Here is a 26,577-nt window from a genome sequence, read left to right on the forward strand (position 1 = left end):
TGCACCCTTTCTTTTATTTTTCCACTGCACTGAAACAAGGGACCGCCCTACCCCGCCCTCAGTGCCTGCTCCTCCGTAATCAGTGCACCAGCCCCTCAGACGTTCCCTTGAAAATGACCAATATAAAAAAAGGGAGGAGGGGAGGAAGGGAGGGCCTGAGCACCCGCTAAACCAGGAAGTTCCTGGTGGGCAATGGGGCAGGAGAGGAGTGGTTTGGTTTGCAGAGGGATCTTGGCTGTTGCTTAGGAAGGCACAGGTGATCCTGGCTGTGGAGCTCCCTCGTGGGGAGAGGTCTTCAGAACCCAGATGCAGACAGTGCGAGCTAGCTAGTGGTTATAAAGTCTGCAGTCTAGGGGATGGCAGGGGTTATAGCCTCTACAGATTAGGGAGGACACACATCCAGACACTAGTGGGGGTGGGGGCAGGGATGCCTGCTCCTGCCCCAGAGGAAGGAATAAGCAAGGAGCTGCCTTCCTGGTCTTAGCCATGAGCAGGGTCCAGGGTTGTCCATTCTGAGCCTTTGGCCACAAAGGTAGGGAGGGGCCCATGACTCTGCCCAGAGCAGTTGAATAGAGGTAGTGGAGAGGAGAAAGGACAGGAGGACAAAGGTGGCTTCCTGTTCCAAGGAAGGCACTTGCAGCTGATGTGGTCTGGTCTGGCACGGCAGGAAGGCGTGGGTTGGCAGAAGAGGAAAGGAAGAACACGGGCAATGGGAGTCGAATTCCTCTTCATGCAAACATCGTCAGCTGTAACCACTGGAAGGGCAAGACGGACAGGTTACCAGGAGCCGCAAGGGCAGCATGGTTCCTTCAGCTTCCTTCTTCACCCGTCCCAGAGCCCAGGGTCCAGCCCCAGGGTTCAGCCATCACCATCCGCACCTCATCCCCTTTTTGGGGGACCCTCTGCTGATAGAGGTGCTTTTTTTCTTTTCTTTTTTAAAGACAGGGTTTCTCTGTGTAACCCTAGCTCTCCTGGAACTCACTCTGTAAGCCAGGCTGGCCTTGAACTCAGAGATCCACCTGCCTCTGCCTTAGTGTAGGGATTAGAGATGTGCACCACCATGACCAGCAGGGGGAGCTTTCTTACTTCTCTAGTCCAGGAGACCAGTCTGCTGCTGATTCCCACATCTGGGGGCCTAGCCTCCTGTTCTTCATCCCTCCCCTGGTCCCCAAAGCCCCTGATCCAAGGCTTCCAGGACTAGGACTCATATCTGAGGTCTGGTTCCAAGGCTATGGACGCCTGCCCAGGAAGGAACAGGTGAACACGAACGGTCATCTCACCTTAAATAGATCAAAGGTCACAACACCATCCAGGTCTGTGTCGAGAGCTTTGAAAAACCCTGTGTTCAAGAAAAAGATGTGTTAAGTCTGGAACACCAGCCAATTAATATCCAGCAAGACTGTCTCCTACCTCCCATGCACCCCAAGCTATTGTCCCTTAGAGCCATGAAGCTTCCTGCCCAAAGAGGCCTCCTTAGGCCTTCCTCCGCCCACACTTCATACACCTAGTACCTATGGATAAGTCCCTGTTCCCTCCTCAGCCTCCACCCTATTTGCCTCCCCACTCCCACCCCCATCTCTCCCGCTGGATCACGAGGACACATCGCAGGCACTGTGAGAGAGTAGGTCAGTTAGGGACACTCACGGAACATGGTCTCCAGTCGTACGAGGCAACACACAAAGTTGTCGAAGTCCACGGCCAGGTCAGGCTCTGAGTAGCGAGTGATGATGAGTTCATGCAGCTTCTTGTTAAGCTTGAAGCCTGGGCAGAGGAAGACGAGCGAGTGAGGGCCGGCTGGAGCAGATGCAGCCAGAGAGGGTGGTGGAGGAGTTGTTCTGGGCAGGATACCCAGGGTCATCCTTCTCTGGAAAGACCTCTTGGGTAAAGCGGCGAGGGGCTGGGCAAGTGAGGACCAGGTCTTAGGGAAGGTTGCATACCACCCAGGTCACTCCAGGAAATTGGGAGCTGGCTGCAGAGGACCTAGGCATCTGGCCGCATTTGGGTAAAACACTCTGGACTTGTTTTTACACAGGCCAGGGTGGGAGAGTCCTGCACCTATCTCCCCGGAGCTTGGAGCCGATACCCGACATCCTCTCTCTGCCTGCCTGGTTATATGTCCTGAACTCAGTCGCGCTCCCTCTGAGAATTACTTCTTCACATTGGGGCTGTAAGAAAGGGCTCTGTTTGGTGGCTCCATGGATAAAGCACTTGCCATGAAAATTCTCGGTCCAGAGCTTGGACCCTAGAATCCACATAAAAACCAGGGGGTGTGGTAGTCGGCCAGCAATCCCAAAATTCACTTGGAAGGAAGACTGCACGAAAGTTGGATGGCTGAACTAGCTTGATCTGCGAGACCCAGGTTCAGTGAGAGACCCTGTCTCAGTAAGAGCAATGGAGGCAGACAGATAGCTTCCATGTATGCACACACACACACGTGAACATAAATACACAATGCAAACCACAAACAAATGCACAGGCACAATTAATTAAAAACCCCTTGTTCTTGGTAGGGAGAGGAAAGGGAGGGACAGATGGAGTAGCCAGTTCAGTAACCAGAGCATCAACACCCTCATCCCCAGGAGGCAGCCGGGGGCTCACGAGCGCGGGGCCACCAGCCTCGGCCCTCACCTGCGGCCTCGATGGCCATCCTCATCTCATAGGCGCTCATGCTGCCAGACTTGTCCAGGTCAAACTTCCGGAAAATGGTCTGGGTGGAGAGGAGAGGGTGTGGACCCGGTGAGTCAGCAGCTCTTCAGGGCTACCTGCTGCCCAGGGAGAGGAAGGGAGGAGGGCAACAGCCAGGAAGGTCTCATTCGCTGAGACGGGTGGGCTTGGGTGGGAAAGGAGTGAGGTCTGAGGGAGGCCTGCCGCCACGCCATGACTGAGGCCACAGGGGGGCAGGAGAACCCAGCCAGGGACCACATACCAGGTAATTTCGGATGCGGTTCCACAGGATGTTGAATTCCACCAGGCCCAGCTTCCCATTGCCATCACGCTTGACAGACGTTAAGAAGGAAACTGTACAACTTAGAGCAAGGGGGGGGGTGGTAGCTGGGGAGAAGGGAGCCTAGCCGTGAGGGGAGAGACAGAGCGGCCATCTGCAGCCTGTGGCCGGGGTTCTATGTGTTGGGATGTGGAGAGGTGCAGAGATGGTACCAGCCTTAGGACTGAGGTCTTCTCCATCTCCCAGAAGACCTGTGCCTCACTCTCCCTTCCTGAGAAGGTATTTGAGCACGAGACCTCACCACATCCACACCCTTCCAGCTCCACCCAAGCCTCTCAGCAGTTCCTAGGACAGTTATGCAGCATCTTCCTCAACCTCAAACCCCACAGGAGACAAGAGCAGATGGAAGGATACGTCCATGAGGTTCACCATGCTGCGACATGACTCCAGACTGAAGCCATCGGTCCGCAGGTCTTTGTCTGAAACAAACAAACAAACAAACATGTCTGAGAATGCCACTCAGTTGGGAGGGTGCTTGCCTGGCAGCCATTAAGCCCTGGGTTTGATCCCCATCATATACACCAAGCATGGTGGTGCAGGCCTGTAACCATGGCAGTTGGAAGGAGGAGAACAAAGGATCAAAAGTTCGAGGCCAGCCTCAGATATATAGACCCTATCTAAAAAGAAAAGAAAGGAAGAGAAAAGAAGATGGCTGGAAAGATGGTTTAGTGATTAAGCATACTGGCTGCTCTTGCAGAAGACCTGGGTTTACGTCCCAGCACCCAAACGATGGCTCCATGGCCACTCATAACTCCAGATCAGGGGATGCGGTTCATGCATGTGGTACATTTACATGTGTACAGGCAAACATTTATATAAAAAATATAATAAAAACTTACAGCTGGGCGGTGGTGGCGCACGCCTTTAATCCCAGCACTTGGGAGGCAGAGGCAGGCAGATCTCTGTGAGTTTGAGACCAGCCTGGTCTACAGAGCTAGTTCCAGGACAGGCTCCAAAACCACAGAGAAACCCTGTCTCAAAAAAAAAACAAAAAAAGAAAAAGAAAAAACAAAACAAAAAAACCTTACAAACCCACAGCCTCCATATCCCTTCCCCATGCACACACATGCACGCACACGCACACACGCAGAGTCTGTAATCCCAGAGCCATTGGGGACAGAGGGAGGAAGATTGCTGGGGCTTGCAATTGCTGCCAGCCTGGTCCTACGCCCAGTGGGGGACCCTGTCTCGAGGGCACAGACAGAGAATGATAGAGCAGGGCACCCGATGTCCTTATCTGCCAAGAGAGATGACAGAGATAGAGAAGAACCCAGTCCCAGGGCTCAATTCAGAGGTCTTGCAGAACTGGTCCTGCCAGGAGCCCTACACTGATTAGTGATAAGGAGGCTCTAGTCCACGGGCACTGAGACCAGCAAACTATGGGGTGCAGTGCTGTCCTCCTGAGAAACCACAGAGTGTTCCTGGGCCTCAGGAACCAACTGGCCCCAAATGAAAGGAAGGAAGTACTGGGCAGACATACAAGAAATTAGGTAGAAGAGGAGCCAGCAGGTGCTGACTGTGGGCTTGGGAGGGTAAACAAGCTTTGCGAGCAGGGTAGGACCAGGGAGATGCTGGCCAGAGGGAGGTATGTAGACAGAGGCCTGGCACAGCAAACCACAGGCAGCTAGAACAGGCTCATGCCAACATGCAGCAGCCAAGGTCAGAAGGGAAGAGCAAGTCGGGGTCGCTGCTTTTGTCCACACACACCAGAGCCTGGAATTTAGTCTTACTCTACGTCCCAAGACCTGTAGCCTGGCCTGGAGGCTGCACCCTTGCCTTTCCATCAGCACTGAGCACCTGTGGCTGGCCCTGCTATGGGCTGTCTGTCCTCCCTAAAGTCACAAAGCTCAAGGGAGCAGATGGGGCGGAGCAGGGTTAGTAAGAAGTCTGGGATAGGAATGGTAGCGAGCGGAGCCAGACAGTGGAAGGCCTGACAGCCACCTAGACCAAGGTGTGCGGTTCAGTTCCATGATGACTGGGTTGAGTTGGGGAGGACACGGGGTGGGGACAGTCATTTGGACATCCTCACGTTTGCTGAGTTGGGGAAGGGCACAGGGTGGGGACAGTCATTTAGACATCCTCACGTTTGCTGATTATCCTGTTCAAGATGGTCTGCAGCTCCTTGACGCTGATCTCCATGTCCTAGGGAAGAGGAAATACGGCATCTACCAGGTTCCCCCTTCACACACGGGTTCCCATCCTACCACCCCCGCCGGGTCCTGACATACCTCCCCTGCCAGCTTGCTGAACAAGGTTTTGAAGGTGTCATCGATCTCCTCTTCAGAGAGCACTCTCTGTACCCAAAATGGAGAGACTAGGTCAGGGATGGTATGGCCTGGCCCTTGCCTGCAGGAATGGCTGCTGGAGGTGGGGTGGGACCTCACAGTTACAAGTCACTCCACCTCTCTGAGCCTCACTTTTCTAACCTGTAAAATGGGATCTGCATTCTGTCTAGGACTCTTGTAGCCTAAATGATGGGTACAAGTCAGTGAGTGCTGAAAGTCTGGGCTGGAGTCTCTGCTGTGTGAACTAGGCTAAATAATCAGCCTCTCTGAACTTGTGTTTCCCATTCAGAGGGTGATATCATGAAGAACGCAGATGAGGTAGTTATGGAGAAGAAACAAGATACACAGACGTAGCATAAGAACTGCCTACTATCATCATTACAGGTTCCTTGCGAACTGTGAAGTGCTGGGCAAACAAGGGACTAGCTAGTATTGTTTTAAGGACTTCTATCAGAAGGGAGTCTGCCCTGCCAGCAGAACCCAAATCCCATCACGAACCTGGGGGAAATAAGGGGACCACATACCTCATCAGGGAGGTTGGCCTGGATCTGCTCATCTAGCTCCCTGCAGAGTAGAGAAGGTCAGTCAGAGGGCCTGGGGCAGAGGCAGTGGAGAGATGGGGAAATGGAGAGGTGGGGGGAGGGGAATCTACTACTCACTGGGTCCCAGCTCTCTTCTCTGAGAAGAACCGCAACACAAAGTCACCCTCCTTGTTGGGCTCGAAGGTGGAGGGCACGACCACGTACTCCCCCGGCGGCAGGCGGATGCGGCTGCTGACCTCTCGGAGGTTGATGAAGGTCTCTGACCGGGCCCGAGAGGAGTTGGCCAGGAAAAAGTCCCGCTTCAAGTGCACAGGCTGACCCACCAGCTGGCAGGAGGAAGGAAGCAAGCAGGTTGACTGCAGTGCCCGCTCAGGCTGCCCTCGGATACTGGTCCAGGCCCGCAGTCCAGAGCCCAGGCTACCCTCGGATACTGGTCCAGGCCCGCAGTCCAGAGCCCAGGCTACCCTTGGATACTGGTCCAGGCCTGCAGTCCAGAGCCCAGTCTGTGAGAAGCAGCTTGCTAAGTCATGGTACCCAGCCTGCGAGACCCTGATAAGTTACTCACCCTCTGCAAAACTTGGGTGCCTCAGCTGGAGATGCGGACCAGTGGTACAGGGCACCAGCGGTACAGGGCACCAGCGGTACAGGACCTCCCCAGTATCTTTACATTTATTTACTGTGGTTGGGGAAGGGGATGCTGGAACTCCCATGTGTGAGTGGAGGTCAGAGGAAAACTTGGAGTCTGTCCTCTCCTCTCACCATGGAGGTCCGGGGATCAAACTCAGCTCCTCAGGCCTGGGGTCAAGTGCCTTTATTCCAGTCCCTGACTTTGATCTCCAGCACGGTATTAAATCAGATATAGGCCTGCAATCCCAGGAATTCAAGGTCACCCTCAGCTACAAAGCAAGTTTAAGGCCAGCCTAGGCTACATAAAACCCTATCTCAAAAGTAAATAAATAATAAATAAAATGAAACAATAAAAAGAAAATATGAGTGCCCTTGACTGCAGATAAGGGACTCAACAACACTAGGACGCCAGGATGTCGAGATGGCTCCACAAGTAAACATACCTGCTGCACAGGCCTGGTGGCCTGAGTCCCATCCTGGGATGCTATGGAAAGGACGAAGGGGAGAGCCCAGCTCCACAAAGAGGTCCTCTTATTTCTACACTCATGATGTGGTTCGTGCACACACACACCCCTCTCTCCACACACACACACACACACACACACACAATAAAAAAGTTTAAACCTGATGCAGCCTGGGCATGTAGCCCAGTGGTTCAGTGCTTGCCTAGCACGTGTGAGATCCTAGGGTCACATCCGGGACTAACAAACCTAATAGGCCATGTAAGTTCTGCCGCCATTGTCACTCATTGGCACTTTCCCTGTGTCGTGCCTCGCATGAAACCTGACAGTGGCCCTTTGCTGACCGTCTTGACAGCCCCAGAGGAAATGCTCTCTATTCCCCACACACAATAAAATAGGGCCTTATGTAGCCTAGGCTGGCCCTGACATCTCTTTATAATCAAGGGTGACATTGATCTCCTGATTCTCCTGCCTTTACCTCCCAAGTGCTGGTTTTACAGGCGTGTGCCCCCATGCACAGCTGGGAAGTGCCACGTCTGCATACAAAACCCGAGGTCCAGGGCTGCAGCAACTGTTCAGCCAGTGGCGCACGCTCCTAGCCCCCCACCCCAAGGCCTGATTAGCACTTCCTCAGTATGAGCAGCGAGATACAGAGAACTTGGCCTGTGTGCATGCTGAATGGGGACTGAGGATCAGGGTTCAAATCCAGTCTTTGCTACCTGCCCCCAGGAGTGCAATGACTGCCCTACTTGATGACAAGAACTGGGGGTGGGGTAGCATTTTTCAGGCAGTGACAAACAAGGTGATATCTCTAGAAGCTGGATGTGGGGTGTGGGTAGGGCTGACTTCAACCTTGTTCCTCCCCTCCGGGCCCCATCAGGCTGGTGAGTTCGGGCGGGCTGATGAACCAAGTAGAAAGAGAGCAACACCTACCTCCCGTGGGACCTGCAAGAGAGACAGAGAGAATAATGCGTATTTGCCCAGGAAGCTAGGGCAGACATATCGGATAGAGGTCCTGAGTTCTCAGGGAGGGAGCCTAGGGGACAGGAAACAGGCCAGTGGTGACTCAACCTATCCTCCCAGCGGAAGGACAGGGCAGAAGTCTCTGTCCCTGTGACCTCCTGGGCCTCTGCTCCTTGAAACAGCTGCCAGGTGACCAATCTCAGTGTGACAAAGCCCAGGGACATCTGCTGCAAGGGCTTCTGGGTGGAGGCCAACGCTGTGGCCTCCCTCTGCACTGATAAGGAAGATCTAGAAGTTTCCATCTCTATCTTGAGCTGCAGAATAAGAAGCAGGGAAAGGCTGGTGGTGGTGGCATATGCCTTTAATCCCAGCACTTGGGAGACAATGAGTTCGAGGCCAGACTGACTGATCTACAAAGCGAGTTCCAGGACAGCCAGGACTGTTACACAAAGAAACCCTGTGTCTCAACAAAAAGAAAAGAAAAACAAAACAAAACAAAAAACCAAGGGAAGTTGGGCAGTGATAGTGCACACATTTTTGAAAATTAATTTATTTTATGTATATGAGTGCTCTATCTGCATGCCTTTATGGCAGAAGAGGGCATCAGATCCTACTATAGATGGTTGTGAATCACCACGTGGTTATTGGGAATTGAACTCAGGACCTCTGGAAGAGCAGACAGTGCTCTTAACCACTGAGCCAATCCTGTGGTACACACTTTCAATTCTAACACTCAGGAGGCAGAGACAGGAGGATCTCTGAGTTTGAGGCCAGCCTGTCTTACAGAGTGAGTTCTAGGACAACCACGGCTAAACAAAGAAACCCTGCCCCCCAAAAACAAAAACAAAACAACACTAGCAACAAAAAGATGCAGGGGAGGCACCGAGTAGGGCCTAGAATAGCCTCTTCCGGTAAAGCAGACTCTCCCCACCAACTCCATCGGCCTCTGCTCGCATCCTTTCTCCACAGAAAGCTCCAAAAGCTGAGCCCATAGTCTGACACCAGAAGATGTGGCACACAAAAAATCAGCCCAGCTCCCTCTTCTCCACATTCTAGAAGAACGGTGACCTTCCTTTCCTGGACCAACCACTTCTGCAGATGCTTCCCGCAGTGAAAGGAGGTGAGCCCACCCTTCAGGCTAACCTCATACACAGCAAAACCAATGGTCTCCATGTCCCGGCCAAAGCACCGCTCCCTGCGGCGGTTCTTCTGCATAAGTGCCAACAAGAAGCTGCAGCCCGACTCGCGCCTGTCATAGTCGTCTTGGTCATCCACCTCCTCCAACCGGATTTTGAACTGTGGGTTCACCCAGAAGGTAGCTGCAGGAAGAGAGGAGGCTCAGAGGCAGGCAGGGCGGATGGCTTCCCAAGCCTCGTCCGCACATTCCGTGTCTACTCACTCATAAACTTGTTCAACACTGCGGTTCTACATGGCCCCTGACTTAAAAACAGGAGAGGAGATGGGCAGGACAGTGCCTCTGCCTGCCAGGGCTTGTCTTTCAGAAGCTGAAGTGGGTGAATTATCAGAATTACTACAAAGAAAAGTGTTGTGAGATATTTTGTTTGTGTTCTGACAAATAAAGCTTGCCTGGAGATCAGGGGGCAGAGCCAGCCACCAGTTAACCATAGTGTAGACCAGACAGTGGTGGCTCACTCCTTTAATCCCAGCATTTGGGAAGAGGAAGCAGGAAGATCAGGAGTTCAAGGCCACCCTGGGCTACAGAGATTGAACCAGTCTAACAGAGAAACAGAGCCAGGAGATGGTGGCTCGCACCTTTGATCCCAGCACTAGGGAGACAGGATCTCGGGCCCTTTCGGTCAGAGGAGCCAAAGAGGTAAGAATTGACTGTGGCCGCTCCTTTGCTTCTCTGATCTTTCAACATTTACCTTGATATCTGATTCCGGGTTTCTGTTGGTAAGACTAATCAGTGCTTCAGGAAGTAAACTGGAGGAGCTGCAGGATTTATTGTAACTCAGTGCACACTGGTGTGCTCAAGGCCCTGGGTTCTAAAATGAGATGCAAGCTGCAATCGGCCTGGGATAGTGACAGCAAAGCTGAGCCCCCAAGGAGTAGCCAGTGCCTGGCTTTCTTGGTGCCTTTACAAGAAGCATTGAGTCTTAGGTCACTCAGCCATCCAAGTTGGGCATAGTAGCACACAGGTACACACACACAAATATATATTTTTTAGGTATAAGTGCTCTGTCTGCATGTCCACTTGATGCCAGAAGAGGGCATCAGATCCCACTGTAGGTGGTTTTGAGCCACCATGTGGTTGCTGGGAATTGAACTTATGATCTCTGGAAGAACAGAGCCGGCTCTCCAGCCCTTGTTTGATTGATTTTAGTTTTGTATGCATGTGTTGGTGAGTATGTGCATTGTGAGTGCAGTACCCACAGATGGCAGAAGAGGGCATTAGATCCCCGCGAGTTGGAGGCACAGACGCTTGTGAGTCAGTGATGGAGGTATGGGAAATAAACAGAGTCTCCTGGAAGAGCAGTGAGCCATCTCCCTAGCCCAGAAAAAACTTTTAATAGACATTTTAAGTAGAGACTATGAACAGATGACAGGGTGAGAATGTGATGACCATCATTATCCCCAGACAATCCACGCTCATGTGACCATAGCATTTAATTTACGGCAAGCAAAAATGGTTTAGCATTAAAATGCCATGTCATAGAGGGGAGGGCAAGCCAAGGAAGGTGCTCTAAAATCTCTGCCTTGTTTAGAAGAGCAGCTGGGCACAGGGTGTTGATAGGGCTGGCTCAGTGGCAGAGCACTGTGTCACCTATGTGAGCCTCTAGAAGCCAGCCTCAGCATTTAAAAGACTAACAACCGCAACAAAGCATAAAAGGAAAGCAAAACCTGGCGGCTGTAATTCCAGCACTTAGAGGTAGAGTAAGGAAGATAAGAAGTCCAAGGCCCTCAGGGCAGTGATGGCGATCACTTTCTATCCCAGCACTCAGGAGGCAGAAGCAGGTGGATCTCTGTGAGTTCAAGACCAGCCTGGTCTACAGAGTGAGTTCCAGGACAGGCTCCAAAGCTACACAGAGAAACCCTGTCTCAAAATACAAAACAAAACAAACAAACAAAAAAAGAAAAAAGAAAAATCCAAGGCATCCTCAGCTACGCAACCAACTTAAGGTTGTCCTGGGTTACATGAGACCCTGTGTCTCAATGAAACAAAACAAGATGCATTAGGCATGTTCTTGAGACATTTAAATGCACAGTGGGAAAAAGCTTACTAGGCAGGAGGGTTACTGTGAATTTCAGGCTAACATGGACTACCAAGTAAGACCCTGTCTAGCTGGGTGATGGTGGCCCACACCTTTAAATCCCAGCACTCAGGAAGCAAAGGCAGACAGATCTCTGTCAATTCAAAGCCAGCCTAGACTTCAGAACTAGTTCTAGGACAGCCAAGGCTACACAAAGAAACCCTGTCTGGAAAAAAAAAAAAAAAACAAAGAAAGAAAGAAAGAAGGGAGGGAGGGAGGGAGGGAAAGAAGGAAGGAAGGAAGAACGGAGGGAAGGCGGGAAGGAGGGAAGGCGGGAAGGAGGGAAGGCAGGAAGGAGGGAAGGCGGGAAGGGAAGATAAAGCAAATAAATGGAGATAAGTATTAACATGCAAAGCAGGTGCCATGGGCCCGTGGGTAACAGTGGTGGCTGCTAAGTCTGACGACCTGAGTTTGATCCCTAGGAGACACATGGTGGAAGGAGAAAACTGACCTCCGTAAAGTTGTCCTCTAACTTTCATGTGTTCACAGTGACACCTGAAACCCCATCACTTCAAATAAAAATAAATGTAATCTAAAAAAATTGGGGTGCCTGAGAGATGGCTAGGTATTTAAGAGCAGTTGCTGCTCTTCCAAAGGACCCAGGTTTAATGCCAGCACCCACATAGCAGTAAACAACTGTCTGTAACTCCAGTTCCAGGGGATCTGACACCCTCACACAGACATACATGCAGACAAAACCCCAAGGTACAATAAATAAATCTTTAAGAAAGAAAAAATTTAAAGTAGACTATTATAAAATCACCAATGGGGCTGGAGAGAGGTTCATTAAGAGCACTAACTGTTGTTCTTCCAGATGACCCGGGTTCAGTTCCCAACATCCATTTGGAAAAGCACAACTGTCTGTAACTCCAGTTCCAAGGGATCTGTTGCTCGATTCTGGCCTCTGAGGGCACCAGGCATGCATGTGGTGCACAGATATAAATGCAGGCAAAATACTCACACACATCAGGTAGATAGACACATAGATAGATAGATAGATAGATAGATAGATAGATAGATAGATAGATAGGCAGGTAGATAGATAGGTAGATAGATGATAGATAGGTAGATAGGTAGGTAGATAGATAGATAGATAGATAGGTAGATAGATGATAGATAGATAGATAGACAGATAGGTAGGTAGGTAGATGATTGATAGATAGATAGATAGGCAGGTAGATAGGTAGGTAGATAGATGATAGATAGATAGATAGATAGATAGATAGATAGATAGATAGATAGACAGGTAGATAGATAGGTAGGTAGATAGATAGATAGATAGATAGATAGATAGATAGATGATAGACAGATAGGTAGGTAGGTAGATGATAGATAGATAGATAGATAGATAGATAGATAGATAGATAGATAGAAGAAGTTAAATACATAAACATTGGGATGGGGACTGCTGGGGATGCATCTCAGTACAGAGTGCTTCGTCGGTACACACAAGTTGTCATCCCTAGGACTGCAAACTAAAGAAGCTAATTTTCGTGAAAAGGAAAAAGCGGGCTCAACAGCTGCACTTTCTACCAAACAAACCATCTATCCTTATGCAAACTCTTCTAGCGCACACAAAGGAAGAGGCTGTTCTAATAGAGAAGGCAGGACCACAGCAGTGTGGTCAGGGCGAGCAAAGAATGAACAGGCAAAGCTCACTCATGAAAATTGTTGCATGAATGTTCAAAGGGCTGGAGAGATGGCTCAGCAGTTAAGAGCACTGGCTGCTCTTCCAAAGGGCCTGGTCTGATTCCCAGTCTCCACATGGTGTCTCCACAAGGTGGCTCACAGCTGTCTGCAACTCCAGTTTGTGAGGATCTGTTGCCCAATCCGTGGCACCAGGTATACATGTAGTACACAGACATACATGCAGGCAAAACACCCACGTGCATACACAAAATATGAAACTAAAACCTTTTATCAGGTGGGAATGTAGCTTAGTTGGTAAACTGCTTGCCTCCTAGTGGACCATGGCACAAAGCTCTGGTTCCCACCTCCAATACCTGATAAACTACGCGTGGCTGTGCAGACTTACAGTCTCCGCACTTGGGAGGCAGAGGAAGGACAACCATGAATTTTAAGATGGAAACTGTCTTTTAAAAAAAAGGTGGTGGGGGGGGGGCAGGGATGTGGTTCTGGGCAGGACACTTGTTTAGCTTGTGTAAGGCCCTGGATTCGATTTCTAGGACCACAGAACAACAACAGAACCTCCCACAAAGCCATTCACTCCCCCAGCCCCCCGCCAACAAGTCTGCTCTAGTGACACCTAGCACAAATATGTATTACTGGAGCTGGGGAGACCTCTACGGGTGCATGCCACCAAGCCTGACCGTCTGACTTCCACCCCAAGTCCTACAGGGTGCAAAGAGAAGATCAACTCCCACAAGCTGTACTCTGACCTCGTGTGTGAACCCCGCCCTGCCAAAGTAAATACAATATTAGAAAATTAAACAACAACGAAAAGACAAGCCAAATCAGGAATCCCTTAATGGCGGCTCCTATATGCTCTACTCTAGACAGTGTAGTAGGAAAGAAAACGCACCGAGAGTTAGGAAAGTGGGACAAGGTGACACAATGCATTGTCATTCGTGGGGCACCAGCTAGTAAACCACAAAGAATCCAGAAGAGACGTGTGGACACAAACTACATTTAAAAGCAACTGGGCATTATTGTATCCATAAGTATCATTTGAGAGGCAAGAATCTGTTTATGTATTTATTTTGCTTTTTTTTGAGACAGGGTTTCTTTGTGTAGCTTTGGCTGTCATGGAACTCACTCTATAGACCAGGCTGGCCTCAAACTCAGAGATCTGCCTGCCTTTGCCTCCCTAGTGCTGGGACTAAAGCCATGTGCCACAATACCTGCCTCAATAAATGTTATTTTTAAAAACTATTTTGGGGCTGGAGAACTGTTTCAGTGGTTAAAAATGATGGCTGTTCTTTCAGGAGATTTGGGTTCAATTCCCAGCACCCACATGGCAGCTCACAACTGTCTGTAACGCCAGTCCCAGGGGAACCAATGCCCTCTTCCGGTCTCCACATACACAAGGCATGCATGTGGTACACAGACATAGAGGCAGGCAAAATACCCATATGCATAATGTAAAAATAAAAAATATCACTATATACATATACAAATATGTCAAAAGCCAAAAATATATAAACTCTGAACCACTTCTGGTACAAGTGTGTTGGATACTGCACACATAGTCTCTCTTTTTTTTTATTATATTATTTATTTATTATGTATACAATATTCTGTCTGTATGCCTGAAGGCCAGAAGAGGGCGCCAGACCATATGTAAGATGGTTGTGAGCCACCATGTGGTTGCTGGGAATTGAACTCAGGACCTTTGGAAGAGTAGGCAACGCTCTTAACCACTGAGCCATCTCTCCAGCCGCCACACATAGTCTCTTATAGTAGAAGGGTGGCTCACCAAGCACTAGATCTCAAAAGATGTACACACCCTTTTAAAAATTATATTCTTCTATAAAAAGGAATGAAAGGCCAGAATAAAGGGCTAGGAAGATAGCTCAATCTGGAAAGTTCTTGCCCTGCAAGCATGAGTTCAGTTTCCAGAACCCATGTTAAAAAAAATCCCAGGATGCCAGGCAGTGGTGGGGCAGTGGTGGCGCACACCTTTAATCCCAGCACTGGGGAGGCAGAGACAGGTGGGTCTCTGTGAGTTCAAGGCCAGCCTGGCCTACACAGCGAGTTCTAGGACAGTCAGAGCTAAACAGTGAAACTCTGCCTCAAAAAAAAAATCTTGAAAAACTGAAAACAAACAAACAAATCCCAGTGTGGTGTCATCCACTTCTAATCCCAGAGTGGGCGAGGGGACAGAGGGACACCTCTGAATTCTTTGGCCAGCCAGCCTAGGCTGTCTCAAATACAAGGTGGGGAGTGGCCGAGGAAGAACCTCCAACGCTGTCCTCTGACCTCCACTTGCACACGCATGAGTGAACATTTGGACACACAGGCATGCCTGCATATATGAGAGATTGAGCAAGCAAGCAAGTAAGCACGCGCGCGCGCGCACACACACACACAGGAAAGATATACCACATCCTGAGACTGAAAGACCCAAAATATAAAAATGTAAATTTGATCTGTAGATCTAATAAGAATTCCAAATAAGATCTAATTTTATTTTAGTTATGAGATAGAGGCTGGCCATGAAGGCTCCAAACAGAAATCCTTAAAAAAATAAACCATTACATTTATTTACTTTAGGTTGTCCTGGGGCTGGAATCCAGGACCGTTTACTTCCCAGAAAACACTCTACCACCGAATTATACTTCAGTGCCCCCAAGTTTTTTGGTTTTTGTGTTTTCTAGACAGGGTCCCTGTGTAACAGCCCTAGCTGGCCTGGAACTCGCTCTATAGACCAGGCTGGCCTCAAACTCACAGAGATCCTCCTGTCTCTGCCTCTTGAGTGTGGGATTAAAGGTGTGTGCCACCACCATCACCCAGCACCCTCAAGTTTTCTTAAGAAAAAAAAAAGATTTATTAACCCAATGCTGAAATTTGTAAGTAAACAAAAGGCAAGATTTAAGAAGAACCAAGTGTGGCTATGTTCTCTGTAAGTCCCAGCACTTGGAGACAGAGGCAGGTGGGTCTCTGATTGTGAGGACAGTCTGGTCTACAGAGAGACTTCCATCTCAGCCAGGCCTGCCCAGGAAAACTCTCTTAAAAAACAAACAACAACAACAACAACGAAAAGATTAAAGCCGAGAGGTGAAGGAAGGGGACTCAGAAGTTCTAGGTCATCCTTGACCACAAACTGAGATCTAGGAGAACTTAGGTCACAGGACTCTGTCTGTCCTGGGATTGGAGGGGCAAGGGAGATGGCTCAGCAGCTACGTATGCATATTACTCTTGCAAAGGATGGAATTAGAGTCCCAGCACCCATATGGTGGCTCACAAACTTCTCTAAGTTTAATTCTAGGCATCTGATGCCCTCTTCTGACCATGGGCACCATGAACCTTCTGCCCATGGGCACCAGGCATGCACATGGTGCACAGATAATACATGCAGGCAAAATACCCATATACATAAAATAAATACACTTTAAAATATAAATCTTTTAAAAAATTAGCAAAGAGACTCCTGAAGGAATCCACCTTGTCTAATAACAGGACTTCTGATAACATTTACATCATAAATCCATAACAATTACATCAGTGAGTAATTGACAGACCCTTGGACCAGGGCCAGAAATACCCAAAAAGATACAGGAACTGCACAATGGTGATAAAGAGGCTGGCAGAGGGAAGCACAGGCCGCTCAGCTGTGGTACAGGAAACCAGCGCTTAAAGGTTTGAAGAAAAATAAAGTGGGGAGAAGAATGCTTCTAAAAACATCGGTGAGCTCGAGGGAATACCACAGGGATGAACTTGGTCAAGCCAACGCTGCCAGGAAGGAAATGGCAGCAAGGCAATTCAGAGCAGAAGAGGGTGGAGACCTGCCTGCCCCTGCCTGCGGAGTGCTGGCATTAAAGGTGTGTGCCACCGCTGCCGGGCAATCTCTTCCTCTCTTTTCTGACAGGGTCTCAGGCAGCCAGGCTGGCCTCAGACTTGCTCTACAGTCAAAGCTGGCTTTGAACTCCTGATCCTTCTGTCTCTACGTCCCAAGCACTGGAATGAACAAGAATGAGTTGCCACAGGGGACGTGGTCTCTTCAATGACATGCCAGGTCTCTAGGTGACAATAAAAGAGGACGGAGGAGGAGGAGAGTAGAGTTCCCAGTGGGATGTGCGGACCATGCAAACTGCTTATTAGAGGCTTGTGGTTACGAATTTACAAGGAAAACAGCCCTTACTTGTGTTTTTTTTCCAGCCACATTTTGTGGTTCCGACTCAGTAGAAAGCTTGGTTCAACTGGGATTGTGGTTGTGCTGGGGTGACAGGAGCAGAGAGAGGGAAAGGGCAGGGAACTAGATGTTTGCAAGGTCAAGATGAAAACAGCAAGGGCAGGCAGGACGGCTCAGTGGATAAAGGCAGTTGCCACCAAGTCTGGCTACCTGAGTCAGATCTCCGGGACCCACATGATGGAAGGCAAGAACCAGCCCTGCAAGCTGACCCTCTACATGCACACACGTACCCCCATAAAATAAATAAATGTAATATTTTAAAATATATTAAAATGAGCCAGGTGGTTATAGCACAGTCTTTTATCCCCGACACTTGGGAGGCAGAGGCCGGCAAATCTCCAAATTTGAATCCAGCCTGGTCTACAGAGTGCATTCCAGACAGCCAGGGCTACACAGAGAAACTCTGTCTTAGGAAACAAACAAGTAATCTATGTATTAAGATGATGATTCATATCTGGGTAAGGGGACTGGGCGGTATCTCAATTGGTGGAGGGTTTGTCTCGCGTTCGCAAAGCCTGCGTTCCATCCCCAATACCACATAAGGTAGGTGTTGTAATGCTACCTATAATCCCAGCATTCTGGAAGTAGAGACAGGAGGGTCAGAAGTTCAAGGCCATCCTTGACCACCAGAGCAAGCTCAAGGTTAGCTTGGGTTACCTGAAACCCTGATGCAGAAAAAAAAAAATCAAAACAAACCAAAAATGAGAGAGAGAGAGAAACAGACAGACAGACAGACAGACAGCGTGTGCAAAATGATAGAGTAGAGTAATTCAAATGGGAGTCCGCAAGATCAGTCAATTCCAAGAGAGTGAGGGAGGCCTGGGCAGCCGCAGATGTATTCTCAGACTGGGCTGAGTAGTGAATGGCAAGGCCCATGATGCTCTGTGGTGAGCAGGCGGAGCTGAGCCGAGGGAGGGGGCACAGGACAATGCAATTGACCACGTGCTACAGTCACCCACTTGTAAGAGGGAAAGGTGAGAGGACAGGAAGTCAGTGGGTCAGGAGGGAAGGGTGCTGGGAATGAGGGGAGTGGCCAGCAGATGTTTGGATAACAACGAGGTGTTCTTACCCAGGCCCCAAGCATCCAGCATGGTCCTTTAGTACTTTAGGACATTTAAGGATGTACTCCTCAAGTCTAACATGAGGAACACCCAAGTATACTATCTGTCTCCCAAGGCACAGAACAGGCTCAGGCCGGTGGCCTTCCCCACACCCCTGCCCTGACTCCCAGCTTGCCTCTCGGCTCAGGTCACCTGGGTAGTTCCTGCAGCCACCAGCCGTGCTCCCTCTGCGCCAGGTGCCCTCATATAGAGTCGTATTCCAGTTCCGGAGGGTCCTGCTCTTAAGAGCATCGGGTGTGAGATTGCAGATCTCCAGTCTGGTGAACTCACGTATGAAGTCTTGGAATGACATCCTGCGGGCCCAAGGCAGAGGTGAACCACAGTTCCCCATCATGAACTGGGTTTTAGGGGAGCAAGTAGAGAAAAGGGTTGCTTACCAGAACTCCCCATCCTCCATCTTGATCCTCAGCTGCTCTCTCTCATAGGGGTCCACTTTGTTCCACTCTGAGGAGCTGTGGGAAGCAGGCACGGCCAGGGCTGGACACCACTGACTTAGCTAACTTCTGTCCCTGGGTCCTGTCCAACCTGGTGTGTTTTCCAGAGCCCGGGTCAGGGCCTTTCTCTAGAACCAGCCCTCTTGAGGTCTTTGTAGGTCCTACTCAAGGGCCCCCTCTTCTTTTTGAGACCGGTCTCACTATGTAGTACAATATTTCTCCCCTCTTAAAGACCATGGAGCCTAGGTTGAGCTGGAACTCACTCTGTGCAACCCAGGCTGGCCTCAGCTTTGCAGTGATCCTCCTGCCTCAGCTTCCTGAGCACAAGAATTACAAGCAAAAATTACCGCGGCCAGCCAGGGTGCTCTTATCAAGGTCAGATCAGATGCCCTGATGTATCATACCACAGGCTGCCTCCGCTCCCACAGCCTGGGTGGGTCTGTCAGAGCAAAGTCCTAAAGAAGTACACAAGATGGGACCCCTCTACTCAACCCTGAGTCCATTTCCAGCCAGCTGCGGTCCAGGCAGACATGTCAGGGGCTTCTCCAGATGTCCCCACATCTCCCCAACCAGTGCCCATTGTCCTGTCCCTTACCTATCACACCAGGGTCCTTTCCATTCCACTTCGCCCCAGGGGTTCCGCATTCGGATTAGGCTCACCCGCTGGCCCTGGTAATTCACCTGTTTCCCAGAGTACACATCACTGCTACGCCCTTTGACACCTCTTCCTGGGCCACATTCTTCACTACCTCACCCCGCTTAGTACCCAGCAGCATACCAGGGCCAAACAGCCAATATACCCTAAAGCCAGCCCTCTAGGGATTTACAGCCCTGCGAGGCAGCTGTACATTGAACTAGAGTCACTGGGATAAGCATCAATGCATACCACACAATGGTTATCCAGGAGGTCAAAAGGGAGAAACCACCTCCCACAACCCTGGTCAGATGCCAAGAAGGCATGGGAGTGGGAACCACCCTCAGGGCAGGCCCCACCCAGGAAATACCTGCTTGGCAGCCGTCACAGAATACGCATGGCCCCTCACCAGGTTTTTAAAGGTAATAGCCTCCAAATCCCGGATATTGGTGATCTGCAGAAGGAAACATGAGCTGTGATCGGATGAGGCACCATTCCTGCTTGGAGCGGTCACGAGGCACACCCAGTCCTCCTGGCACATCACCCACACAAAGGCTGGTGGGAAAAGCTACCAGGGACTCCTGTCCCGCCCACTCCACTGTTGCACAGGACCGCCGTACCTCCTGGGGAGCAGGGCTCCCCAGGCCATCACTATGCTGCTACGGGTTAGGGCTGGCAACATCGTGAGTGTGCACATACACAAACTTAGAATCAAGCCCACCCCTAAGAGGAACTCAGTGTGCGGGCAAGCAAGGGGGGAAGAAAAGGACAGACTCAAATGGGGCTAAACTTGCAGACTCATACAGCCCTTAAAAGAAAGTTTCCTCTGTGTGTGGCTGTGCATCGGTATGTGCACTTACAAGTGAAGATTCCTTCCGTGGGCAGTGGCTTCAGATCCGGAGGGGAGCCACAAGGAGGTTGTGAGTTATTTGATGTGGGTGCTGGGAACCGAGCTTGGGACTTCTCTAAGAGCAGTCTGTGCTCTTAGCCACTGAGCCATCTCTCCAGCCCCATAGCTAACCTTTCAGACATTGTAGTGTGGCGTTGTCATCCATGAAGTTCACACGTGGCAATAGCCCAGTCAAGCCAGAGTTTCAGATCTCAGTGTTTTAAGTAAGTTTTCGAGATTTCGCGTTAGGCCACACAGCAGCATTTGGCCAAGGACGGCCTGGAAGACTGCATGGTGCGGAGTGATCAGGGGCAGACTAGAGAGGTCTGGAAACAGTTGTGGGGCTGGTGAGGGGAAGCAAGGAGAAAGGAGAGGGTGGAGCTAGGAGTGGGTGAAGTCTGAGAGTAGCAAAGAGGTCTTATCAGAGATCAGAAGCACTTGGGGTGTGAAGGCCTCTGAACATGAGAAGGTAAGAATGAAAAAGGGCCTTGCTAATCTTCTCTGTATCATTCCAATTTTAATGTATGTTCTGCCTAGAGAGATGGTTCAACAGTTAAGAGCACTGGCTGCTTATCCAGAGGACCTGGGTTCAATTCCCAGCACCCACATAGAGGCTCACAACTGTCTATAACTCTAATTCCAGGGAATCTGACTTATTCACATAGACACACATACAGGCAAAACAATACATATAAAATGCAAATAAATAATTCATAAAAAAAAACTGAGTTGGGCGGTGGTGGCATAGGCCTTTAATCCCAGCACTGAGGAGGAAGAGGCAGGTGGATCTCTGTGAGTTCGAGGCCAGCCTGATCTACAGACTGAGTTCCAGAAAGGGCTCCAAAGCTACATAGAAATCTTGTCTCAAAAAAATAAGCAAGTAAGCAAACAAACCAAAAACTCGATAAGGAAAGGGAGCAGAAGGAAGCAGAGAACTAGTCTGGGGCACAGCTGAGGTCGGAGGTTTGAAGGTGGAAGATAGGAAGGAGGTGGTGGGTAGAGCTGGTTTTGCATCCACAACCTACAGTGAGGTGAGGGGTGTGTGTCTCAGGCTGAGCCTGAGGAACATGTGCAGAGGAACATGGACATCACTCACATCAATGGAGCAGCCAAGCAAGGAGCCTCGGTCCAGGGCCTTCAGAATGATCTGGTAGAGGTCGCTGGGTGCCTTATGCAGATCGTACCACTCCGTGACCCCACCAGTAAAATCCTCAAAGGCCTCTGAGGTGCAGCCTCCTGAGAGGGCCTCGTAGCTGCCATTCACCCTGTGGGCAGTTCCGGGGCAGGTAAGACCAGGTATGAGAGCCAGGAGCAACCCTTCCACCCCTGGAGACTGATGGTGCGCCCTGGGGTTCCTACTCACTTGGCATAGGCTTTCTCAAGCAGGGCGCTCCAGAACTCGTTGCCCTGGGCAGAGTGCACGAACACCAACTTCCCGTCCTTGGTGGGCAGCAAGTCATCCACGACCACGTCCACCCACTCCCCAAACTGCCACAGCTGTGGGGGAGGGGCAAGGTGAGCACCTGCTCTGGGGTCCCCCAGGCTTCAGCTCCAGCTGGGCTTACTAAATGCATGAGTCTAGATCCACATGCCAGGTGTGTGTGTAACACAAGCATTCGTAGAAGCATGCTTTTGTCTACTGGAGTGTACAGTCAGTCAGCCCTCCTCAGCCCCAGGTGCCACAACTACACACACCTTTAATCTCCGCACTCAGAAGGTGAGTTCAAGGACAACCTGATCTACACAGTAAGCTCCAGGACAGCCAGGGCTACATAGTAAGACTAGGTCTCAAAAACAAAACAACAATTCTACATAGGCATATTTGGACCATGGAGATAGTTCTGGAAATAAAGGTGCTTGCTACTAAGCCTGAGAATTTGAGTTCAGTTCCAGGATCCACATGGTGGAATGAGAGAACTGACCTTTACACACCAGACACATACACACCGTCACTCCTCATTAACACACATGCAGACACTGGCAAAAATAATAAATAATTAAAATTCTTTTTTTTTTTTTTTTTTTTTTTTTTTTTTTTTTTTTTGTTTTTCGAGACAGGGTTTCGCTGTGGCTTTGGAGCCTGTCCTGGAACTAGCTCTTGTAGACCAGGCTGGTCTCGAACTCACAGAGATCCGCCTGCCCCTGCCTCCCGAGTGCTGGGATTAAAGGCGTGCGCCACCGTGGCCCGGCAGTAATTAAAATTCATAAATGAACAAGTACAGACTGGTTTCTTGATAGTTCCTAGACAATAGTGAGGTGGTGAGATGATTACATGGCCTTAGGTCTGAGCCTCAGTTTTCTTACCCAGGAAAAGGAGCAACAGAAACTAAGACAATGCAGGAGACACCTATAACTCGAGACTGAAATGGAACAAGGCTCCCCTTCGGATATGGAGAGAGTGAGGGCAAGAAGTTCTTCAAGACAGTCCCTAGGCCCTGCCCCCTTCTTGCCTCCCTAGACTAAGCCTGATTATGGGCATCAGAGGGAGATGTAGGCTGAAAATGTTGCGCCCGACCCTCCGCCGCAGGTGGGCAGGGCTGGTTCACTAGGTCACCGGATTTGCCCCAGAGATACTGAAGGACCCGGGTGGAAGGGTGAGATGCAGACCCAGACTGTCTAGCTAGGAATAGAAGCTTCCGGGAGCTCCAATAATTGTCACAGGGAGAAGCCCACAATAGTGAGGTAAGAAGAAGCCCCTTGAAGGATTTGGGAGGAGGTACTGAGGGGCCAGTCAAAAGCTGGAGAGAAGACTGGAAAATTGAGGATGGGGGTGGGAAGGCTACGCCCCTGTGGCTAGAGCAGGGTAGGTGTGGGGATCTCAGCATAGTGAGTAACACCCACCATTTCTTCTCGGCCAGGGCAGAATGAAGTAGGGGCCCTGACTAGGCAGAAAGAAAGAACAGAGTCTCCAGGTATGGCGGGGTCATCATGGCCGGAAGACCTCAATTAAGACTTTTGGGGTGTATGTACTTCTCTCAACACCGGCTCCTGGAGAATTCGTTCATGTAAGTTGAAAAGTAGGCCATGTTGGAAACATCAGGAGAAGGAGTTTTAAATCCCAAGTCTATCTTTTCTCCTAGACTCTGTCAGAGCTTGCCAAAGTTGGGAGGTTGAGAAAGGGAGAAGTGACCCGCGGAGATGCCCTTGGGTTTCCCCAGCAGAATATTCCATCTTTAGCTGGGGAAACTGAGGCTTGGGTGAAACAAAAGATCGCTTTGTGAGCCAAAGCACAGCCTTTCTCCTTCACACATTCTCTTCCCTAAGCACGGCCTCACCTAGGAAGACAGCCAGCTGAAATACCTGCCTGACCATTCACTCATGACCGGCCAGAGGTGGCACTGAGCGGTCAAATACCTTCCAGAGGGAGGGCTGCCCCCACGGGGTGTGGCACTGGCCATCCCGGCTTCAGAGTGCTGTGGGCCATCGCTGTACATGGCCCTAACGCCAACTACGCCTCCACCCCAGGAAGGGTGCAGGGCCCTTCACCTGGAAATGGAAGATGCCGGCATATCCATCCTGAAAGCTCTGGCCGTAGGGAACCACTCGGTGTAGAATGGTCTCGTTGAGGGTGAGGGAGGCAATGGCAGCCAGAAGCCAACAGTCCCCTGGGATAAGAAAGACCCTTATTAGACTTGCCCTGTGGGTCTGCTCAGGGGAGGGTGGGGTGCTGGGGACAACCTGGGATTCCCTGGGTGAGGAACCCTTCATCTCCCTTGGCTTACAGAAAAGACCCAGGAATCTGGGCAAACCAGCACCCGTGCTGATAGCCAGAGCCTGTCTGGGCCTGCAGGAGGGAGGAGCTGGGGCAGTGCCCAATGGAGCGGGAATGGGGAACCACAATGGGAAAAACACCCAGAACCCCGCCCGGGGGCCTACCCAGTGCTCCCTGGCAGATGTCTGTTCGGGTGGCTCCATCCACGATGAATTGGGGGTTTGACAGCAGCTCCTACAAGACCCACAGTCCTGTTCGTGTGCCAGTCGCTCCTAGAAACTGGCACCCAACCACCACTAATAACGGGCCCCGGTCCCACTCCTCACCATCAGCAGAGCCAAGTTCCACCCAGCGTGGCCGTCTTACCGTAGGACGCTTCCATTTGATGCCGTAGGCTTTAGAGGAATTGGGACCCAGTTCTTTGAAGCCCAGGCTGTGAGTCACCGGAGGGAAGGCCTCGTCTTGGAAGAGGACCCCACTCTGCAGGCATCTTGCCCGCAGCTTTTCATAATCCTGGCCCAGGTACTTGATGGCGTTTTCATGGCGGCCCAGGCCCAGGTCCTTGGCTCGCTGTTTTTGCACTTGGGCTGATACCCCGGTGCAGTACACAGGTGTGATGAACTCCTCTGCCATCCTGGGGGACACATGAGCCTGCTAGAAACCCAGGCCTTCCCAGAAATAGAACGTAACTCCTGCCTGCTAGTGCTTCCCTGGACCTGTCCATTCCTCCCCAGACACGGTTTCTCTGCTTCACTGCCCCATTTACAGATCCTGGGACTCTCAGCCACCTTGTCAGGCTCCCCAAATCTGGAAAAGGGTGCTCAGTTTCTATGTACCCGGCCACCATCTCTCCTTTCCCTTATTCCCATTATTCAGGTTTGACAGTTCATTGCCAGCCATCCAGGTAGGTGGTGTCCGGCGAAGCCAGCCCACATCAGCACTGCAGGTAGAATCTCCGACCTTGTTTTCTGCCTGTAAGCCCCCTCCACAAAGTTGCCAAGCATCTACTTCATTTGCCTTTTTTGGCGTCTTAGGAACTAAATACTCCAGGCACTGATGCCCCTCCACAGGCTCCTTTGACCGGCTGAACATCAGAGCACTGGACGCCGGCCCAGCTCCAGGCGACAGGGTGAGCGCCTGCGCTGAGCTGCTTCCTGACCCCAACCCCTCAGGCAGGCACCGAGAGGATCTGGAACAGGGGTCGATCAGCGACAGCACCCAAGCCTCGGAAGCAGCGGCCTGGGTCAGACAACCGCAGTCTGGGCACCCAACTCCTTACCTGGGGGAGGGGAGTTTGGGAGATTGCTGCGGTCCCTGCTGCTGGCTTCCTTGGTGGCAGCTCAGGGCAGGGCCCAACCAGGAAGAGGGCTCCTCCCCGCCCTCCTCCACCGCCCCTCGGCCCTGGTTCCTCCCTCTTTGGTCCTCCACCTACTCCTGAGGCTTTTACCCCGCTCGCTCTACGCTCTCTCTTATCTCTCACACAACGTTTTTTACTATCTCTTACTCGGGGTGTCCCTCGGTCCCTCCCTTCCTCGGCAGGCTTTGAGCCAACTCTGCGTGAGGACAAATTGGTAAAAGGCAGAGTTGTCCCCCGGGAGGAGCCGGGCGCCTGTCCGGGTGATGAGGGTTGGGCTGGGACAGAAGGGCACGGCCAGCCAGAGGGAGGGAAGGGCAAGGGGTATTTTTAACTGGGGCCGCAGCTCGAGTTGCAGGGCCGCCGGCCCCACCCCACGTCGCCCTCCGGGAAGGTACTGGGGACGGTCCGGGTAGTGGCACACTCCCCGCAGCACCGATCTGCCTCCTGCGCCCCGGCGCGCCTCCTGGGTCGCAGCTGTCGATCCTCCAGCCCAGTCTGCCATCCACGCGACGCAGAGATTACCTCCGGCCGCCGCAGCTGCTCTCTGAAGCCGCCCGTGCTGGGTGCGAGCGGACCTCTACGGGAGCAAACGGCAGCCCCACCCCGGGCGTTTCCTGGGGCCAGCTCCCCACCCCCGCACCTTAAGACGCAGTCCTGCAGACCTAGAACTCCGTCCTTGCGGTCTTTGCGCATTCCCTGCATGGCCGTAGGTAAATCCGTCCCTTAATTTCCCCAACCATGCAGCAGAATAAGAGGGACAATGACTGCCACCAATCTTTGTGTAGCGGCGTCCTGAAGTTTCTTGAATCCAGAAGCTGAGAGATGTGAGCATTCTGGCATTCTCACCCAAGCTCTTGGTCTACCCACCTGGGAGTGTGGCCTTTGTGGGGGTCGCCTGACCTGGGAGAGCAGAGACCCTGAGCACCACTGCAGGCCCGCCTGGGGCCCGCAGATTCCACCTGGCGCCCTGCAAGAGGTCGGAGAACCAAGGATGCGGAGGGACTGGGGCGGTCCCCAGGCTCAGGGCTCTTCCTAGTTTTGGAGGTCACGGCATGGCTGACGCAGGCTACCTAAGATGTAAGGATAAGTATTCATCGAATAAATGGTGCCTGCCTCTCCCCGGATTCTAGGCGCCATGACACTCCAAATGTTAAGAGCTGACTGCATTTGACTTTCCCTAAACGGGCACTCAGTATCTATCTGGGCGTTGTGCTCAACAGGGCCTAAGATGGTGAAGAGGCAGGGCTTCTGCCTCCGTAGTTCATTGGGAGTTGCTCCAGAACACGTTTCGGACTGAAGCCTGACTTAATGCAGGTGTCTGTAGCGGTTCTAACCAGACACAGGGAGTATGGCAGAAGTGGGTGTTGTATGCGCCCACGTGTATATGTGTGCCTAAAAGGAAGC

General features: G+C 51.2%; 1 protein-coding gene across 4 annotated transcripts; it reads right to left on the minus strand.

The window, feature by feature from the left end:
* Capn1 (calpain 1) lies at window positions 1-25,940 on the minus strand. Of its 4 annotated transcripts, none has more exons than XM_050137294.1 (22): window positions 25,696-25,940; window positions 24,183-24,450; window positions 23,981-24,050; window positions 23,591-23,709; window positions 21,468-21,601; window positions 21,201-21,369; window positions 19,586-19,669; window positions 19,177-19,262; window positions 18,525-18,599; window positions 18,280-18,440; window positions 9,026-9,201; window positions 7,853-7,864; window positions 5,949-6,157; window positions 5,814-5,853; window positions 5,233-5,298; window positions 5,089-5,146; window positions 3,359-3,423; window positions 2,927-2,995; window positions 2,629-2,707; window positions 1,645-1,761; window positions 1,281-1,339; window positions 1-755 (listed from the first exon to the last, which is right to left on the minus strand). In XM_050137294.1, exons 2-22 carry the CDS (start codon window positions 24,447-24,449, stop codon window positions 729-731), a joined length of 2,142 nt encoding a protein of 713 aa, XP_049993251.1. In that variant the 5' UTR covers window position 24,450; window positions 25,696-25,940; the 3' UTR covers window positions 1-728. The 4 variants fall into 4 exon arrangements, with proteins under 4 accessions (XP_049993251.1, XP_049993250.1, XP_049993252.1 ...); XM_050137293.1 differs by lacking the exon at window positions 25,696-25,940 and adding an exon at window positions 25,096-25,679; XM_050137295.1 differs by lacking the exon at window positions 25,696-25,940 and adding an exon at window positions 24,834-25,059.
* Between the last annotated feature and the right edge of the window lie 637 nt (window positions 25,941-26,577).

The sequence above is a fragment of the Alexandromys fortis genome, unplaced genomic scaffold (genome assembly GCF_014885135.2).
Source record: "Alexandromys fortis isolate MF-2015 unplaced genomic scaffold, M_Fortis_MF-2015_v1.1 scaffold_3, whole genome shotgun sequence".
NCBI lineage: Eukaryota > Metazoa > Chordata > Mammalia > Rodentia > Cricetidae > Alexandromys > Alexandromys fortis.